Source organism: Anopheles merus, chromosome 3L (genome assembly GCF_017562075.2).
Source record: "Anopheles merus strain MAF chromosome 3L, AmerM5.1, whole genome shotgun sequence".
Taxonomy (NCBI): domain Eukaryota; kingdom Metazoa; phylum Arthropoda; class Insecta; order Diptera; family Culicidae; genus Anopheles; species Anopheles merus.
The window spans coordinates 36,948,791-36,968,367 of record NC_054085.1 but is presented as its reverse complement, the minus strand read 5'-3'; the positions used below and the strand labels follow the sequence as shown (position 1 = coordinate 36,968,367).

Sequence of the window (19,577 nt, the reverse complement as noted above, 5' to 3'; positions counted from 1 at the left end):
TACATCGATCTTGGGATAAGCGTACAGAATATCCACAGCGAAAGTAAAACGGTCAAAGGAAACATTGGAAATTGCCATGCCGGTACTCTGCTGGCGATGCCAATGTGCATTTCACACTCATTTGGTAAGGAATCCTGACGTTGTACTGAAAATTCCATCATGTCAAACGAAATCGTTTACAAGCGTCGAAAATCTGTTGTAATTCAGGTAAGACCTCAACAAACGAACTTTAGGAACTATGGATAACGATAATAAGAGATTTCCTTCCGATTATTTATAGCGAACGAAAAAGAGAACATCGTCCAACGATGATGCATTTGATCGAAGGTACAAGGCGGCTGTTAAGGCCTATCATAACTACATGGAGGGATTAAACCTGATTCTGAAGGAGAAAGGTACGATAAACCAACATCTTTTTTTGTCCAGGTTAATACTCATTTTCTACGACCACATTTTAGAAGCAAAAATTTGCAAAATTCTTCGTAAGCGTAGCACGCCGCTCTGGTTTCAAGAGCTGACCGACGAGCAGTGCGCCATCTGTGACCAGCTGCTCGACGCCATCGCGGACGATACGGATGAGCGTACGTTCCATCGCACATCGGCACTACTCCGAAAGCTAGGCGTTTATCCGATTTGCCCCAAAAGAGTCCTACGCACCTCGTTGATTCTATGCAATGGGAATGATCTGTCCTTCATCTGGCTGCTGCTCGAGCTACATTACATACGCAGTCCCGGGCAGGATAATAATTCCCCCCGGGCGAAGGATTATACGATCAACGAACGGTTGCTTCTGTCGGCGATCGCTCACCTGGATATGATGACCACGTTGCGAGGATTGGAGAAAGTGCTACCTCCAAAGAAACCTACGCGTCCGAGCTCAGTCGCAGCGAGCGTTGCTGAAACATCCCATCGAAAGTCCCCCTTCCCTCGGACCAAATCTCCATATCTGCAAAGGCAAAAGGTGTTCGTTACGGGCTTCACCGTTCCGGTGAAGATCCAACCTCATCGGGACGAATTTCTTGGCCGGTATGCAAAGTACCGCGATCCGGAGCACATTATACGCAACGAAGAGTCCCGTTGGTTTACGCGGTGCGGAGGATCCCGGCGCAATCTGTACTCCAGCGAGTACTACCTCTCTGCGGACGATTCCCAGTACATGTGCTCGAGCAGCAACTGTTCGATCAACAGTGCCGGTGCGGTCGTGACGGACCTGTTGAATGACCACATCCGTAACATGGTGGCACGGGTTGAATGTTGCCAGATGCTCTGCCCCAAACACCACCAACTGGATGAGCAAGGAGCGAAGGTGTTGGAAATACTGCAGCGAAACACATCCGCTAAACAGGTGCTGATGCAAGCGGTCCGTGCCCAGTGTGTGCAGTGGGCCGACGAGGAGCAACAGAACGACGCCAAACGGCAGGTGGAAAGTTTGCTGAAGCGCCTGGCGGACGAGGCGGTAACGATGGCGATCCTGGAACCGACCAGCGACTGTCCCGAGTGTTGGGAGCGATTCGAAGTGCAGAAGAAGATGCTGAAGGGACAAAAGTGTAACTGCACAGAGTCGGAAGGTTCGGACACGCTGGTACCGGAGTCGATGGCCCATGGGGACCAGCGTTACTTTAAGTTCTGCGACAAACCGGTTCCGTACGAGTTTGATCATGATAAAATATTTTACGGAGATGAGCGGGTTGAGCCCACGTGTCCGATCAAGTGCGCCATACAGCGTGCGCTGGGTGTGGACCAAACCGGCAGGATTAAGGACACGGACATTGACCAAGCGATCGAGCGGTTTGCCAAAATGACGTGGGAAGAAGAGGTGAAACATTGGCAGGAACGGACCAAGGCAACCGATGATGACCACGAATCGCCATCGGTGACGACGGATCCGCTGGACGTTAAATACATCGAGGCGCCCGATGTGACCGATCTACAGAATCTATTGAAGGTAATGACAGGGGTTTCATCGCCTGCTCTGTCTTATCCTAACACTTCTTTTTAATTCTTAAACAGCGCGCTCTTCGTCGGCTAACCGAAAATCCAATGTACCTGTTAGCTACCTTCCCTTGCGTCGATCAGCTACCGATCCTGCAGGCCTGGATTCGGGATCGCTACGACGTGCCGATCGATCCGCGGGAACGGGAAGCTGCTCTGCTGGAGAGCAAATACTTCTGGAACTATCTCATACCGCGTGCCACTTCCGTGCGCTGGCCATCGCGCAAGGATACTGGACTGCAGCTGCAGGTTAACTGGAACTACAAAACCAAGCTGGAAACGACGGTAAGTGGCACTGTCCGTTTAAAAACCGATTAATGTAGCTCACTTCCCGTCTTGCAGGCGGCCAGTTTGATGTACAAATTTTACCGAAAGTTTAAAAACGTTCAAATACAGGAAGGACGCATCTGGTGGACAAGCATGGTGCCGTACCACTCCGGGCCGGACAGATTCCGGCAAACGTTTTCGGCCTACTTTCCCAACTGTGAGCCGGCAATGGTACCGCAGGTGCGTCCGTGGCGCCCTTTCCAGTACCGAGTGATGCCAACGGCGAAGGGTACGAACAGCAGAACCAGATTCTAAGCCATTCGTGTTCGAGTTGTAAGTAGAGCATTCGTCGCTCGAAAAATACACATTTTTGATAAGGTAATTGCTGGTGCAGCATTTTCTACTCTAATACCCTTTTTACTACTCACACACACACACGTACACTCAATGGAATGAATGATTATATGGAATGCATTACGAAATGATCCAAACCCCCCGTGCACAGCGTCTTTGCTGGTGTGGATCTTTCACTACCGAATTAATGTAGGATGGCCCTTAAGCACTACGGTAAAATATCACATACAAATGATTTTCTCCCTCACATACACGTCCGCTGTCCGCACACGTTGGCACACGTTCACTCGTTCGACAGCGGTTTGCCTTCTTCTCCACCGTGGTGGACGCCAGATTGCTGCTCCTCTTCCGGTGCCCGCTTCCGATTCATCCAGAGCCAGTTGCGCTGCCGGAAGTAGTCTTCGATGTCGTGCAGCGAGCGGCCCTTCGTTTCCGGCAGCAGAAGGAACAGCAGCAGCGAGGCAGCGAACGATGCGATGCCGAACATCAGGAACAGGCCTTGCGTTTTGAGGGCCGCCTTCGCGTACGGGAACCCTTTCGCCACGCCAAACAGCAGCAGGTTGAAGATGGTGAAGAGATAGCCCGCTATCTGGCCGCGGATTTTGGCCGGCAGCAGCTCGCCGATCATTATGCCGGGCATGGTCATGAAGCCGGTATTCGCCCCAATGTAGATCAGTATCAGCGTTGCCGCGACGTAAGTGTCGAGCGGGGTCTTCGGTTCGCCGGCACGAATGTACATGAACGCAGCGATAGCGACACAGCTCAGCCCCGATCCGAGACCGCTCAGCGTCACCATCAGGCGGCGTGGCATCATCAGCAGCAGGAAGCAGTACAGGAAGGTGAAGGCAAGGCGCACGATCGCCGTCAGCACGGCCGCCTGGATGGAGTTGATGTCACTGCCGCCCATATCCGAGATGATGTCGACGGCGTAGAACACCACGAGATAGGTGCCGGAAAGGATCTGCAGCACGTGGAACGCGTTGATGATGATGAGCGGCTTAACGATGGCCAGCTCGCCGAGCGAGCGCCAAAAGTTTTGCGGACGTCGGTTGTGCTGCTGCTGCTCCTGCTCGAACCGCTCGGTCAGCTTGTGGAGTTCCTGCTTCGCCTGGACGGGGCAGCCGCGCAGCCAGGTCAGTGCTTTCGCGGCCCGGTCCGGTTGATTGTTGCGCGCCAGCCACACCGGTGACTCGGGCGCGAAGAACAGGGCAACGAAGGAGAGCAGCGGCAGGACGGTGCCACCCCAGGCAACCTCCCGCCAGTGAAACTGGCTGCCGAGCGCGTACACGAGCAGGATGCCGAGCGAGTACGACACAAACGGAGCACCGATGAGGAGGCCTCGCAACCGCGGTTCGGCTATTTCTGCCAGCAGAATCTGTTTTGGAGGAGAGAAACGATAAGTTTTTTTTGGAAAAAGACCAATGGGAGATGCTTTTCTTACCTGTGCCGGCGCGGCTGTCAATCCTACGGAAATTCCTGCAACAACGCGCCCGAGCAGCAGCAGAAAGTGGGAGGAAGCTGTGGCAAGCAGTACCCAACCACCAAATAGCGGTACAATCGCTAATAGAATAGCTGGCCGACGACCCCAGCGGTCCATGATCGGGCCGGAGGCGAACGAACCGATCGGAGTGGCCAGACTATGGACACTTGCTGCAAAAATGGGAGCAAAATTGCATCAAAAGCACGGTTTTGGGAACAGCTAACGTAAAACATACCGATCCACGAGCCCATCTCGATGTCGATCGCAAGCGTTTCGTTGGAATCGTACAGCTGGGGCAGTAGCACGGCCGAGTACCCGATTGGCATGCCACAGCCAGCAGCTAGCAGCAGCACGGCCGAGGTCAGAAGTAACTGTAAGTATCGTTTGAAGGACGAAAAATCATTTTTGGGGAATCTATTTTAAAAACAAACGGTTTTGTCCTTGTGCGTGGTTCTAAATTTCAACACGGCCATAAACATGTCCCCCAAAAAAACTCTCAAAAAACTAGCATTATCTTGAGTTTGATTGTTTGTTCAAGGGAAGAAAAGCATGCCCGTAGCACGAAGCACTGGCCCATGATACCACGCTTTAATCGAAAACAATAAAGTGGTCCTTGACGTGCGCATCGATTCGGGAACTCGATTGCGGCAATTAAGCTTTGCTTGTGAAACAACGAACCAATGAGCCGGACCAAATGCGGCTTGATTGGTTGTGCGCCTCCCTGCAACCCAGCATCATCATCATCATCATCGCAATGGGTGACACTGTTACGCATTTGCATTAGAAGAAATTAACTGAAATGCTGCACGACGGTTTGATGTTCGCGTGCACCTCCTATCAATTGCAGCGTAATGGCTGATGGTTTGCAACGATAACGAACAGCTGACGCGGCTGATGCACTACACACCGATCATCAGCTGCAATCATCATCATCTGTTATGGCTACTTCCGAATTCAAACAAAGCATACATTGTAACTCTGATTCTGTTGAACGGCCTCAATTTGAAACGCGCAAAAAAGCGCATGCAGCAGCATAATGAACGGAAATGATAAGCCAATGTGCTGCATATGCTATGTGAGACTAATCGACTGCGCCCGCAAGAATTGTTGGTGTGCTGTAAGGTGTGATTTTTACATCTCCGAGAAAGTGTGTTTACACAGATGCAAAGTAAGCAAACAATTGGCACGTTATCTTTATGGCTCAGCATCAACAAAAAGTTATTGCTCTGTGTGATGTCTGGTGTAATTATTTGCATTAAGATACGGTCATGCAACTTGGCCGCTATTTACACTGCACCGCATTAAACGCTTCCGTGCCGCTCGGAAGCAACCGGGTTCCGGTTTTAAACGGCAAACAATACAAAGCCAAACCAATTCACTGAACTATTGATGTTGCGATTCGTTCGGCGGCACACCGTTTGTATGTAGTTCGACGAGATTTAAGCAATTTACACACCTGATGAAATACGCCTTTCGTCGTGGACACGGATACAACCTCCGCCAACGCCGTTTGCTTCTGCTGCTTCTGGCTCCCTGCTTCGGGGTAGTAGCAGGGTTCGCTGAGCTGTCGCTTGTGCTCGACGTACTTTAGCGCTTCCTTTTCATCCACCGTTTCTTGCGTCGCCTTCGGGGACGGAACGATCAGCACGGGACCGGTTTGCAGCGATTCCAGTTCGGTGCCGGTGCGTATCATATTGTCCGGTAGGCATAGCTCCGTCTCTAGGCAGGTGCTGCCATCCACCCAACGGTCCTCTGGCGAATAGCTGCTAATAGGGGATGAAAGAGGGAATTAGTATACTTTTTTTGGTTACAATCATGCTCTATTGATGACGATTCTTTTTTCTTCGATCGGATATAATTGGTTGGCTAGGTGCGCTGATAAGATATCGATTGCTGACCTTCGGCGGGAGAAGCGGTAAATGACAAATCGGAGAGAGGAGCCACATGAGAAATTGTAGTTTTCAAGTGGCGTAAAACAGCTGTGTCACGGCCCGCTTAATGTGCGCGCCATGTAACCATAGCGAAACAGGTTCCAGTCGGCCTACTTGACCTAATCGTTCTAAGCGGCTCTAGGTTGTGGAAGGTAAAGCAAATATTGCAGAATAAGCTCAAGGATTGGAGAGATGTCTCAAGCTAAACACTTTCTATCTCAATTTTCTATAAACTTTCAACAACCTGGAAAATGCTGCAAAAATGTGTATGTGTGCATAATATTTACCTTTGTGTTATTTTCATTGTACAACGATTTGTGCGAACTCCAAACTCAAAATCTCTGCAACATTAGTTTCACCCTTCCTCTCGTGTGTAGACGCAAAGGGATGGATGCTTTTCCCTACTCCAAGTTATACCATCGGCGCGGAAAGAGCGCCTTAAGCAACGCGTAACCACAGCACCGCGCGTGTCGCTCGGACGTGAACGAATGACTGAAAGTTTGCTCGCGCCAGCAGCATACTTTACACCGCTCTACCACCGCCCGACCCAAGACGCGCACAGTAACAACATTCGCGAGCCGGATTGGTAATAAGCCGGAACAACAAACGGTCGGGCGACGGCACGCGCTGCTAACAGCAAAGCCGGCAAGCGATGACGCGAACCTTTCAAGAGAGTGAATCGCGCGATTTGTGGTCAAACGAAATGCGGATTTTTCACTAAACCGGAGATGGAAAAAAACAATGATGGCACAACAATTACACCAAACACCTTTACAACGAACTAGATAAATGATGAATAGGAATTAATGTTTACACTTTCACACTGCCAAATATCACTCAAATTTCATGTTTTAGGAGTTGTGTTATGATTGCATGCCGATTTGTCGTGGAAAAAGTTGAGTGAAAATATGCGGCAGAAATTTATCCAAACAAAACGAACTTATTTTTTGCACTGACACAATCGTAAATCGACTGGTTTGACAGCTTTATTGTTTACGTTCGGTTTTAGCAGCAGTAAGGCAGCGCTCTGTTGGCTATTGAACGAGACAAACGAACAAGACTGTGTTTGATGTGTACTGAAGCTTTTATTTTACGATAGAAAATTAAGGATGTACATAATCAGAATAATTACCCAGCAATCAAGCGTATGATTTGTTTTCATTCAAAAATATTCATGTTAAAACATTTAAAATAAATAATTTGGAAAATTAACTGATTAGGAATATCTGTTGTCTTGCTCGATAGGTAACAGAGCGCCGCCTTAGCCACACGGAGACTGCCTGTACGCGCGCCGCTCATGATTGTACGATTGCATACAATTAGGCGTTGTCGCAAGCTTTTTCAAATTCTGGAACATTTTTTAAATTTCCATACATACACTGCTACAAACGCTTTCTACTTGTTACACAGACATTTTATATTCTTTTATTTGTTTTCTTACATAAACCATAACATTTAAACATTTCCTAACATGACAAACAAAGCCCTGCGATACCATTTACCCCCTATTCAGTCTTTGCTACTTCGCCCGTCACTTTCAAGGCAAACTCCACGGCGCTGTGATGGTCCAGTTGGGATTGTGCGATATGCCATTGCACGACCACGACACAGGCACCATGTAGTCTACGATCGAGTCCCCTATGTCGGGACAGTTGCGTCGAGCGTAGTACTCCATGTTGTACAGACTCAGATGCAGTCCATTTCCGATCGACAACACCAACCAAAGCAGCACATTTCCCACATTCTTGCCCAACCGCTTCGTCACAAACATCAGCATCAAGCCCAGAAACTCGAACTGCACGAACATCACCGGGTAGAAGAACCGGAACGTAAACGCCAGGATGAGCTCGTGGAACACCGACGACACTGTGAACACAGTCACCGTTGCTAGTGGGCGGCAGTTACGGAACACGTGCTCCACACAATCCTTGTACACGTACGTGTACAGCCAATCATGCACGACCACGTTCCAGGATCGGATATACCCGGCGAATGTGGACTCGTTCCACCAGTCGCGATAGAACATTCGATCGGCGAACCGCAACAGCTCGGCCGCTCCATTCATCCAGGCGTGCAGCAGACTGTAGAACGCACACAGGAACGATAACGACCCCGGCATAATGCTACCGAACAGCGACAAAACGAAGCTGCCGGAGCTGATCTTGGCATGGCCAAACTTCTCGAACAAGGGAGCCAGGAACCGTTCCAGTATGAAGCTGATGTAGAACACTACACCGATCACCTCGAGGGCATGTCGAGCTACGACGCGCCAGCGGATCTGCTTCGTGCGGGGATACTCATCCCGGTAGACCAGCGTGGGAGCGAACAGGAAGTAGGCGTACTTCGAAAACGACGGCAACCCTTGGTAAGTGTCCGGAGAGGTTGGCTTAGAGTCTGCGTGTTTCTTGCCCGAGACGAGCGCTCTCGGAGCATTGCTACGAATAAAAGCGTGCGCTTTCATGAGGAAACGAGTCATTTCCATGAGATAAGCCACAGAGCTGGCTGGTGGTAGGTCAAACCAAAGGAGAGCTTTAATGGCTGCAGCAATAAATCCACACTGGTATGACACAAACAGAACTACTGCACACCAGTCCCACAGATTCTTCATGGGAGATCCTACAAACGAAAGGAGGGTACGTTAGAGCACATTATGTAGAGAAGGAATTATGACTTTACTCACCTGGTGTAAAGTTCTTCCGGAACAAGGCCCACATTCGGAAGCATGGATAAAGCAAGAAAGTGGACGTTTGCATACAACACCACAGCATCAGGGCGATGTGAAACTTGCCGAAGCCGGCTATGATCGGCCGAAAGCCCAGATTGATGCTGCCCGTGTCCACGAAATCGTGCACCACCGTGTTGAGGAAAAGGATGATCAATATCACGATGAAGATGTGATAAATCGTCTTGATGTGTTTCACTTCAAACAGATCCGTAAGCAGCGAGTTCCGTGGCATAAACACCTTGTCCGGTAGCTTCCCATCCGTCTTGGCGCTCTTTCGATGTCCCTCGTGGCTGGTGGATTTCTCGTTGAACAGCTGTTTGAGCTCGTAGTTCTTGAGATTAAACTGCTTCACCTCGGTGAACAGGTCGTCCACCGCAATGTCCATCTTCCTCTCCACCTCTTTCCCCAATCGATTGACAATGTCCTGAAAAGGGACAACCAGGAAGGTGTTGTAACTTTAACACAAACAGATATTGCACATTACTCTGCTGTCTCACTTACATGCATTTTCTGTTTCATTTGCTCTACGGCCATATCTTTCACCATCTCCTCACGGTATTCCCGTTGCGCTGGAAGAAAAAAAGGGAGAGAACCACACATGTACATAGAATTCTCTCTATGAAAATCCAATAGGAATTCTAACACACTTGCATAACAAGTGGAAAATCACACACACGCGGTTCAAGAAACCATACAAAAGCCCTCTTTTTACGTTCTAACCAGCAAACGAAACATGTGGCACCCCACGCCTACCTCGATTGTTGATGGCATTCTGTATGGTCGATCCGGATGAGCCATCATTGCTCCCGGAGCCAGAACTTTCACTTCCACTGCCAGCATCACTCATTGTTCTCGCTTCTCTTTTCTTCCTCTTTTCGTAACACAAAGAACATAAAACACAACACACAACACAGCGTCCCAACGGATGGCCACAGCGCAGCTCCGACCTCGAGTCTCGTCTCTACGACGTCCAATCAACAACTGAATCTCTGAAGCCTTCCGTCACTAGACGAAGCAGGCCGTGCTCTTGTATGAAGGTTGATAGGGAGTAATCGGTTCACTTGCGGTACCACCGGCAGCCGGTCGATTGTGTTGGTATTAGAGGAAGCGTTGTCGGACGGAGGCACTCGTTAAGGGCGCCGAGTGCAGCTGTACTTAAGTCATCAGTACGGTGGACAACGCATGCGTATTAGCGGGTAACGTACCGGTGGACAGGAATTGCCTTTATGTCTCCAGGAGATGGATTAATCATGGAAAAACACATTAAAACAGATGACTTAACACGTGTTTTGTTAAGTGTGATAAATCAATCTGTGATGGATTACTGAGCACTTGAAACGGAAGATAAAATAAGTGTCCCATTTCGTTATTGAATTTTGATGAAACCAAACGAACTAAACATCAAACATATCTTGAATAGCATGTACAAAGTCCATCACAAATAAGGAGAGTTTTTCAAACATCCATTGTTTATGTTGCCAGTGACCTATACAAAAAACATCAACTATAGATAGAGATAAGAAAGGAACGGTCAGAGCGTTAACGCAGACAGCCTCAAATGAGTTCCTCGTCTTCCAATCTCGTCTAGGGTCCATGTCTCGAACTAACATCTGCGTTAATTAGCGTACAAGATTCCATCAGCCTTTGCAGCACTGTGGCTTTTGTAGAGAAACGAATGTTATGGGTCATAGGACTTGAAGAAAAATTGAATGAAGAATTACATTTTTAACTAAAGGCAATCCTTTACCCACAAATAAACCCACAAATGCGATGCATAATCTAGGGTTTGCTTGTACTGGGGATGTTATAAATGATTTCTCAAGTAAAATCAAACAAGTATAACACAGTTTTACTAGCTACGCAAGGTCACATGCACTTGTTTACCAGCGTAATATTGATTACTATATCGCTAGAAGGCTACAACCACTTGTAATCTATTTACAACGAACGAAGACGTGTGCCAAAGTCCACTCTAGATATCCGTGACGTGAAGTAGTGATGCAATTATATTGTGTTATCTGGTGATATTCTACGGCAGTTTTTCGATGACTAATCCATCTCCTGGAGACATAAAGGCAATTCCCATCCACCGGTACGTTACCCGCTAATGCGCGTGCGTCGTCCACCGTACCGATGGCTTAAGTACAGCTGCACTCGGCGCCCTTAACGAGTGGCTCCGTCCGACAACCGTCCGCTTCCTCTAATACCAACACAGTCGACCGGCTGCCGGTGGTACCGCAAGTGAACCGATTACTCCCTATCAGCCTTCATACAAGAACACGGCCTGCTTCGTCTAGTGGCGGTAGGCTTCAGAGATTCAGTTGTTGATTGGACGTCGTAGAGACGAGAGTCGAGGTCGGAGCTGCGCTGTGGCCATCCGTTGGGACGCTGTGTTGTGTGTTGTGTTTTATGTTCTTTGTGTTACGAAAAGAGGAAGAAAAGAGAAGCGAGAACAATGAGTGATGCTGGCAGTGGAAGTGAAAGTTCTGGCTCCGGGAGCAATGATGGCTCATCCGGATCGACCATACAGAATGCCATCAACAATCGAGGTAGGCGTGGGGTGCCACATGTTTCGTTTGCTGGTTAGAACGTAAAAAGAGGGCTTTTGTATGGTTTCTTGAACCGCGTGTGTGTGATTTTCCACTTGTTATGCAAGTGTGTTAGAATTCCTATTGGATTTTCATAGAGAGAATTCTATGTACATGTGTGGTTCTCTCCCTTTCTTTCTTGCAGTGCAACGGGAATACCGTGAGGAGATGGTGAAAGATATGGCCGTAGAGCAAATGAAACAGAAAATGCATGTAAGTGAGACAGCAGAGTAATGTGCAATATCTGTTTGTGTTAAAGTTACAACACCTTCCTGGTTGTCCCTTTTCAGGACATTGTCAATCGATTGGGGAAAGAGGTGGAGAGGAAGATGGACATTGCGGTGGACGACCTGTTCACCGAGGTGAAGCGGTTTAATCTCAAGAACTACGAGCTCAAACAGCTGTTCAACGAGAAATCCAACAGCCACGAGGGACATCGAAAGAGCGCCAAGACGGATGGGAAGCTACCGGACAAGGTGTTTATGCCACGGAACTCGCTGCTTACGGATCTGTTTGAAGTGAAACACATCAAGACGATTTATCACATCTTCATCGTGATATTGATCATCCTTTTCCTCAACACGGTGGTGCACGATTTCGTGGACACGGGCAGCATCAATCTGGGCTTTCGGCCGATCATAGCCGGCTTCGGCAAGTTTCACATCGCCCTGATGCTGTGGTGTTGTATGCAAACGTCCACTTTCTTGCTTTATCCATGCTTCCGAATGTGGGCCTTGTTCCGGAAGAACTTTACAGCAGGTGAGTGAAGTCATAATTCCTTCTCTACATAATGTGCTCTAACGTACCCTCCTTTCGTTTGTAGGATCTCCCATGAAGAAGCTGTGGGACTGGTGTGCAGTAGTTCTGTTTGTGTCATACCAGTGTGGATTTATTGCTGCAGCCATTAAGGCTCTCCTTTGGTTTGACCTACCACCAGCCAGCTCTGTGGCTTATCTCATGGAAATGACCCGTTTCCTCATGAAAGCGCACGCCTTTATTCGCAGCAATGTTCCGAGAGCGCTCGTCTCGGGCAAGAAACACGCAGACTCTAAGCCAACCTCTCCGGACACTTACCAAGGGCTGCCGTCGTTTTCGAAGTACGCCTACTTCCTGTTCGCTCCCACGCTGGTCTACCGGGATGAGTATCCCCGCACGAAGCAGATCCGCTGGCGCGTCGTAGCTCGACATGCCCTCGAGGTGATCGGTGTAGTGTTCTACATCAGCTTCATACTGGAACGGTTCCTGGCGCCTCTGTTCGAGAAGTTTGGCCATGCCAAGATCAGCTCCGGCAGTTTCGTTTTGTCGCTGTTCGGTAGCATTATGCCGGGGTCGTTATCGTTCCTGTGTGCGTTCTACAGTCTGCTGCACGCCTGGATGAATGGAGCGGCCGAGCTGTTGCGGTTCGCCGATCGAATGTTCTATCGCGACTGGTGGAACGAGTCCACATTCGCCGGGTATATCCGATCCTGGAACGTGGTCGTGCACGATTGGCTGTACACGTACGTGTACAAGGATTGTGTGGAGCACGTGTTCCGTAACTGCCGCCCACTAGCAACGGTGACTGTGTTCACAGTGTCGTCGGTGTTCCACGAGCTCATCCTGGCGTTTACGTTCCGGTTCTTCTATCCGGTGATGTTCGTGCAGTTCGAGTTTCTGGGCTTGATGCTGATGTTTGTGACGAAGCGGTTGGGCAAGAATGTGGGAAATGTGCTGCTTTGGTTGGTGTTGTCGATCGGAAATGGACTGCATCTGAGTCTGTACAACATGGAGTACTACGCTCGACGCAACTGTCCCGATATAGGGGACTCGATCGTAGACTACATGGTGCCTGTGTCGTGGTCGTGCAATGGCATATCGCACAATCCCAACTGGACCATCACAGCGCCGTGGAGTTTGCCTTGAAAGGGACGGGCGATGTAGCAAAGACTGAATAGGGGGTAAATGGTATCGCAGGGCTTTGTTTGTTATGTAAGGAAATGTTTAAATGTTATGTGTAAGAAAACAAATAAAATAATACAAATTATATGTGCAAGAAAAATAAATCCTTTGTAGCAGTGTATGTAGAGGACATTTAAAAAATGTGCCGTTATTTTGAAAATGCTGGCAAACAAGACGGCGCCTAATTGTATGCAATCGTACAATCATGAGCGGCTAAGCGTGAAAACAGCCGCCGCACGGTATAAGGCGGTTAAAACCGAACGTAAACAATAAAGCTGTCAAACAAGGTGGACGCAGCTCCAGTTCGTAGCCTAAGCTAATTTGCGGATAGAATTTTACTAAAAATGTGCTTTGCGTTCGTAAACGGCGTAATTACTCGCTAATATGTTTAAGAATACATGTTACGTTCTCTCCGTAGTGTCCGCTTGTATAGAAAGAAAGGATGACAAAAAAGAAACCCTCACCGTGAGTATCTTCCCCGTGTTGCCTCCAGCACAAAGCCTATGTTTGTTTTGATGTAATTTTCCTGTTCCGGTGTTGTGTTACCAACATCTTCTAGACAAAATCGCATCTGGGAAAAGGAGCGCCGCGAGCGTCTGAACAAAACATTCGATGATCTTCAGCGACTGCTGCCCGAACATGAGCCAGCCTCAACGCTCAGCAAGGTGGAAATCCTGCAGCGGGCAATCGAGCACATTAATAAACTACAAAAAAAGATTAAGACGCTGGTGGAAGAGTGCCACGATCCGCTGAAAGGTATGGGCGTTTAAGGTACCGCTGTAAAGAGACTGAAATGATAACACAACAATCCTATAACATTGCAGACCACGTAAAGGAGCAAGAGGTACGCTTGAAGCGGCTACTAGTGCGGAACGAAGAACTCGCGGAACTGCTGCGGAAAGCGAAGATAACCGTTCCACCATGCAAGTATACGATAGCGGCAGACGACTGTCAGCAACAGAGCGAGGAGAAGGAGAATGGAAACGGGCATAAAAAGACGGTGCAGCGGCAACGCCGGGCCGGTGCAGCCGGCAAGAAACAACGAACTGTGATAGAGAACCAGCCACCGGCGAGTGTAGCGAGCACGGAGGCGGTAGGTTTAAGTATTGTTAAAAGTATTCCCCCACCAACCAGTGGGACGGAGAGTAGCGGGATCAGCTGCAGTAGTGCCAGCAACACCATGCCAGCCCCATGTCCACCCACGTTGCGGAACATCAATGGCATTCCTCCCAGTAATGGAGGTAAGTCAAAAAATGTGTGAATTATGAAAGAATGTTACTAAAAAGGGTAAAAATATTTTAGTTAACGTTACACCCGCTCTACTACCAACGCCCATAATGACGACGAGCGTAATAATATCCAACAATGGCAATCTCGTCCAGGTACCGATCGTTGCCCCACCCTCATCGCTGCTGATCGTTGGCAATGAGGACATTCGATCGAAAATCAACTTGAAAAATCGCGCTCAAGACGGAAATCCATCCCGGTACCGGGGCAAACGGGGGAAATTCACGATCAAATCGATCGACCTCATACCGGGCAGAATAGTGAACGGAAAGATACCGATTCCACCGCTGCGAAGGAGCACCAACGACAGCTTGAAATCGGCAAAAGCAGCACCGAGATTGAAACGGAAACGAATGCTCGAGAAGGGTGGTAAAAGGTTGCGCAAATCAAGCACCTCTACAGGGTCTACAAAGCAAGATAAAGCGCACAGCGACAGTTCCAAGGCAAAACGTGCCCGACTCCAGGGGCAAGGGAAGTGTCAGAATGGGGAAGCTCCCACCAAAGAGGATGGTGCAGCCCAACAGAAACAGCATGAAAATGTGCTTGAAACGTCAGCCCAACAGCCCAACCAGTGTGTGGTCGTTCCAACGGCAATGAAAATCCTTCCTAAGGAGCAGGATCATACAAAAGTGCATCCAAACGAAACTGAACCGACGCAAGATACGCATCTCGATATTAGTTTAAACCAAGCGGACCTATCGGAAGACATCTTTGCAAACCTGCACGTTGGTCCGGACGGTTCGAATGTGCATGGAGGCAACGAAGATGGTACGCTCTCACCAACGGCAGCGTATCTGATGAACTTCCCGCTCGTGGCTGGCGGTGGCAAAGCGGCCGGAAATCACGCAGACACTGGCGAGGCGGACGAATGCCACGATGCCACCGGGCCAATGGATCATCAGCAATCAGGATCAGCAAACAAAGCGAATAACGTGGCAAATGAACAAACGGGCAGCTTGTTGTTGGACAATTTTTCGTCCTTTTTCAACTATGGCCATATCGACACGACGCTGGGCACGACCGCACCGACCGTGGGTGGTCTGCCGGATATTACTACATTGCATTCGATTCCCACGCTGACTGGTGGTAATGCGGGCACACATGCAGCGACCACGATCGGTACGGGCAGCTCGAGGGAAAACACTTTCACCAACTATCCGACCATCTATCAGTCGATTGATAATATGCTTGATTGTCGACCCGTGGCGCCAAATCGGTCAGTGATTGGCGCGTCCGCAAATAGAGCGCTTCCAACGGAATCCGACTTCAACGGCAGCGGAACGTTCACGTTCACGCTAACGTCCAACACGTGCACCGCACCCACGACGGTCCAATCGTCCATCGGTTCCGGTCACTTTTACGGTCCTTCGTGCGGTACTCTAAACCCAGTGAAACCGGTAGACGAGTTTAGCTCGCCGATGAAACCATCGATTGAGTTTACCTTTTCGCTAACAAGCACAACGGCCTCGCAGCCGAAAACGGTACAGAGCCAGTACACGAACAGCACGATTCTGGCGACCACAATGACCACACCGTCCTACGATACGTACGGCTATTTCCACAAAACTGTCGCCAAACCGAGCAACTACTGTGCGTCGTTCAATGTGCTCGACCCGCTACTGTCCACCGAGAAGCCGGCGACCAGCTTTACCTTTAGCCTGACATCCTCCACCAAGACGGAACCATCGTACACGCAATCGACGATAGTGACGGGTCCAACGAACACCACCCAAACGTACGGAACGCCTCCGAAGCTGTCCACTAAACCGCAGCAACAGGACCATCAGCAGCAACAACAACAGCAGACGGTAGCGGTGGATATCTTTCCTGCGAAGCAAGAAGCTGTTGCTAAGCCCGAAAAGCCACGAACAGCGCCGAAAACTCACATGGAAAATAGCACTGCTCGGTCTGACCCTTCAAACGGTCTGCAACAACAGCAGCAGCAGCAGCAACAGTTACAGTCTCAGCAGCAAACACAATCGAAATACGACGTTTCCTGGATGGCGACCGGTGTCCACCAAGGTCAACTTACCAACGCATCGTCCCAAAACAGTCAGCAACAGACGCAGCTGCAATCGCACTATGAAACCATTCCCTCGCAAATCATCCCACCGATTGAGTTCCCGCCGGCCGGTGGCTACACCAGCACGAACAACTACAAGTCGGACATCTTTTTCGCTCATCCACCGGGCGAGGAGCACAACCTAACCTGGTCCTCGCCGAGCAAGCTGTCCAACATCCTGAACGACAGCTCCTCGCCCTACTTCCCCCCGGTAACGCTACCGAGTTTAAATGGCGATCTGGCGCTCAACACTTCCGGGGGTGGAAATGTACTCGGCGGTTCGACGGCGTGCACTGGCAACAAGATGAATACGGCTTCCAGCTGCAAGGTCGCCAAGAAAGCGTACCCGCAGAGCAGCAGTGCCATTGGAGCGGGACAGGCGGGTGAAAGCTCCACCGGCGGTAGCTTCCTTTCCGTGAGTCAGCTCGTAAATGAACCGTCCAAGTCATACGCAGCTAATGGTCATTCGATGAGTAATGGTGGTGTGTGTCAGAAATCGACCAATAACATCTATTCTGCTGAAGCATTGATTGGCCATTCGTACACCCATTCGGCTACGGTTGGGCTTGAAGGTGGCCGGAAGGATAAGCTGTTTGAGTACGGTGCAAGTACGCTGGATAGTGGTTCAGCGCCGTTAACGTTTAATTTCGACACGTACGCAACAAATGGCGCCGGAGTGGATTACAACAAGGGCTACAACTTTGGCAATCAGCAAAACGGTTACATGGCATCTTCGTACGGAGATTCGGCCTACAGTACAGGGTCGAGCAGTTGTGGCGCATCGAATGCACCGTCGGCGATACCTTACTACGGCAAGACATCTGCCTCACAGGGATACTACTGTCAAACAAACTTGGAAGGCACGCTGATGGAACTCGGGTCCACGTCTTCGACGGTTACGAACTATCCTAACCCTACCCATGGGCAACCTGCCGTCTCGGCTAGCACGATGGGACAGGAATACACAACACCGTACTATCTGCCGTCTTTTGGAGAGAAAAAGCAACCCTCTTCAACGACTCAACCGAGTGGATCAACCGAGCAGACGAGTGCAAAGAGTAAAAAGAACCATAAAACTGCTGCAGTTGCTGCTGCGGTGGAATTTGTGTTCAATACGACGGTAGCTTCTACGATTGCCACCACCATTACGAGCTCTAGCTCATCGAGCTACAACTATAATGCGAGTGCTAATGCGACGATCACATCCGCTGGATCTATCGGTCATAGTGTCCCGCAAACTGATCCTTCCTCCTACCCGAACTACCATCTTCACCATCATCATCACTCGTCTCGCCATCATAACTATCACCATCTTCAGCCCACGCATCCGTCTGGCAGTGTTGCATCGGACACATCCAGCTCGGCCACTCGCAAGACTTCATCTGCAGCCACCGCATCCTCCACCACCACCACCACCACCACCACGTCATCGTACAACTACAACGGCCAATATCTTTCGACGAAAGCTCCCCAGCAGACTCATTTCGATGCGTCCCATCAGCCATCTTACTCGCATGCACATCACCTGAGCATGGCGCCATGCATCAACCCCACGCCGGGTGTTGGCTATGGAAGCGGTCAGTCAGCCACCAGTCAGCCTGCTTACGGGCAATCTGCTTCCCACGAGGGACAGCAGCATCACTACCGCCAGCCATCACAGGTAGTCCATCATCATCATCACCACCATCAACAGCAGCAGGAGCAACAGCATCAACAGCAGCAGTCGGTAACGAGTTCCAGTTCCTCCATACCGAACAGCAGCAGCAGCAGCAGCAGCACCATAACCAACTTTAACTTGAGCACAATCTGTCCGGAAATTAATGAAAAAACGGCCCGCTCGAGGGAAGGCCCGCTCCGGTCGGGTGTGGTGGAACCCGGTGCGCTACGAGTGCCATCGTCCGTGGCGTCGATTGTACCGCACTGGTGATCGCCAGTCCCTCTGTGTAAACCTGTTGAGTGAGAAGCAACCAATCGTGTGCAATCGGTAGTATGGGGAGGGGTGGTTTGTGGTTTATTAGCTATGAATATTATGTTACAAAAAGAAATGTTCACATTAAGCAGGATAATAATACAATAAACAAAAAGCATGTGTGTATTGCTTTAACGTAAAATAAGCCAACGCGAGCCAAATGCCGAACGGCCCAAAAACGCCCGAAACCCGGAAACAAACGCAAAGAGCAAAACTCCAAACCATCTGTTGTTCGCTGCCGTCCCGTACTGCGCGGACCGGCGTACACCACACGGTTAACGTTAACCGTTAATTATCGCGCCACGTTGCCAAACAATGCGCGCAGAAAATGCACCACGCGGTATGTGTGTGTATGGCTTTCTTCCTGCAGCAAGGACAAGGACAAACAAAGGGCTGCTCTCGGATAACTCCCGCCCCCCAACCCCTCGTTCGATTGACGGTCGATCCTTGAGTGTTACGGTCGATCGGGTTGCAGCGTGCGATGATGGATTGGCAACAACGGCCTCGTCCACGGGGACAGGATAATGGTGTAACAGCTCCCTTTTCCCCATCGAAAGAGAGAGAGAGAGAGAGCGGCTGGATATCCTGTTATTTCGTAACGTATTTGAATGGTCACCCTCTCTCGCTATGTCTGGGAGTCCGTAACGCAACGCCGGCAAGGACCCAAAACACGCTTGACAAACGTCCGACTGCAATGCCGAATGTGGAAGGGCGGTTTGAATTATCACACTCCAGAACTAAAAGGGGGAGGGAGCGCAGATGGAGGGGAAAACTCCGCAAACGTCTGCGCGTACTGCAGTCGTCCGGTTCGGGCGGCCAGCGGACGATTCAATTAGTTATCGTCCGTCGCATATGCATAAATCCGGCGTGCGCACGTGTGTGTGTTTGTGTGTGGACCCGCTTTGCTCCAGGAGCCGACAACGGACCGCTCCCATACTCCACCACTACCATGGTGGCTGCTGGCGACATCAAAGTAGGCCTTCC

At 49.8% G+C, this 19,577-nt stretch overlaps 5 protein-coding genes across 10 annotated transcripts; 3 read left to right on the top strand and 2 right to left on the bottom strand.

Annotated features, from left to right (window-relative positions):
• The first annotated feature begins 37 nt into the window (after positions 1 to 37).
• On the top strand, positions 38 to 2,641 carry LOC121600049. 2 transcript variants are annotated; one of them, XM_041928333.1, is made up of 5 exons: positions 38 to 207; positions 281 to 395; positions 459 to 1,945; positions 2,011 to 2,277; positions 2,389 to 2,641. In XM_041928333.1, the coding sequence occupies exons 1-5, from the start codon at positions 160 to 162 to the stop codon at positions 2,572 to 2,574; spliced, it is 2,103 nt and encodes a 700-aa protein (XP_041784267.1). In that variant the 5' UTR covers positions 38 to 159; the 3' UTR covers positions 2,575 to 2,641. The 2 variants fall into 2 exon arrangements, with proteins under 2 accessions (XP_041784267.1, XP_041784266.1); XM_041928332.1 differs by having other exon boundaries at positions 2,335 to 2,641.
• Positions 2,549 to 18,727, top strand: LOC121600048 (mucin-19-like). Of its 3 annotated transcripts, XM_041928329.1 has the most exons (6): positions 4,385 to 4,466; positions 5,964 to 6,176; positions 13,694 to 13,740; positions 13,835 to 14,031; positions 14,100 to 14,516; positions 14,578 to 18,727. In XM_041928329.1, the coding sequence occupies exons 3-6, from the start codon at positions 13,718 to 13,720 to the stop codon at positions 18,549 to 18,551; spliced, it is 4,611 nt and encodes a 1,536-aa protein (XP_041784263.1). In that variant the 5' UTR covers positions 4,385 to 4,466; positions 5,964 to 6,176; positions 13,694 to 13,717; the 3' UTR covers positions 18,552 to 18,727. The 3 variants fall into 3 exon arrangements, with proteins under 3 accessions (XP_041784265.1, XP_041784263.1, XP_041784262.1); XM_041928331.1 differs by lacking the exons at positions 4,385 to 4,466; positions 5,964 to 6,176 and adding an exon at positions 2,549 to 2,637; XM_041928328.1 differs by lacking the exon at positions 5,964 to 6,176 and having other exon boundaries at positions 4,388 to 4,466.
• Positions 2,897 to 6,982, bottom strand: LOC121600050 (facilitated trehalose transporter Tret1-2 homolog). 3 transcript variants are annotated; one of them, XM_041928336.1, is made up of 5 exons: positions 6,312 to 6,982; positions 5,550 to 5,859; positions 4,329 to 4,464; positions 4,055 to 4,263; positions 2,897 to 3,988 (listed from the first exon to the last, which is right to left on the bottom strand). In XM_041928336.1, the coding sequence occupies exons 1-5, from the start codon at positions 6,326 to 6,328 to the stop codon at positions 2,897 to 2,899; spliced, it is 1,764 nt and encodes a 587-aa protein (XP_041784270.1). In that variant the 5' UTR covers positions 6,329 to 6,982. The 3 variants fall into 3 exon arrangements, with proteins under 3 accessions (XP_041784270.1, XP_041784268.1, XP_041784269.1); XM_041928334.1 differs by having other exon boundaries at positions 2,897 to 4,263; positions 6,312 to 6,741; positions 6,839 to 6,982; XM_041928335.1 differs by having other exon boundaries at positions 2,897 to 4,263; positions 5,550 to 5,856.
• On the bottom strand, positions 7,430 to 9,745 carry LOC121600052 (sterol O-acyltransferase 1-like). The gene is made up of 4 exons (XM_041928338.1): positions 9,503 to 9,745; positions 9,251 to 9,318; positions 8,705 to 9,173; positions 7,430 to 8,640 (listed from the first exon to the last, which is right to left on the bottom strand). Exons 1-4 carry the CDS (start codon positions 9,594 to 9,596, stop codon positions 7,562 to 7,564), a joined length of 1,710 nt encoding a protein of 569 aa, XP_041784272.1. The 5' UTR covers positions 9,597 to 9,745; the 3' UTR covers positions 7,430 to 7,561.
• On the top strand, positions 11,037 to 13,740 carry LOC121600051 (sterol O-acyltransferase 1-like). Its single transcript, XM_041928337.1, has 4 exons — positions 11,037 to 11,298; positions 11,483 to 11,550; positions 11,628 to 12,096; positions 12,161 to 13,740. The coding sequence occupies exons 1-4, from the start codon at positions 11,205 to 11,207 to the stop codon at positions 13,237 to 13,239; spliced, it is 1,710 nt and encodes a 569-aa protein (XP_041784271.1). The 5' UTR covers positions 11,037 to 11,204; the 3' UTR covers positions 13,240 to 13,740.
• Positions 18,728 to 19,577: the final 850 nt, after the last annotated feature.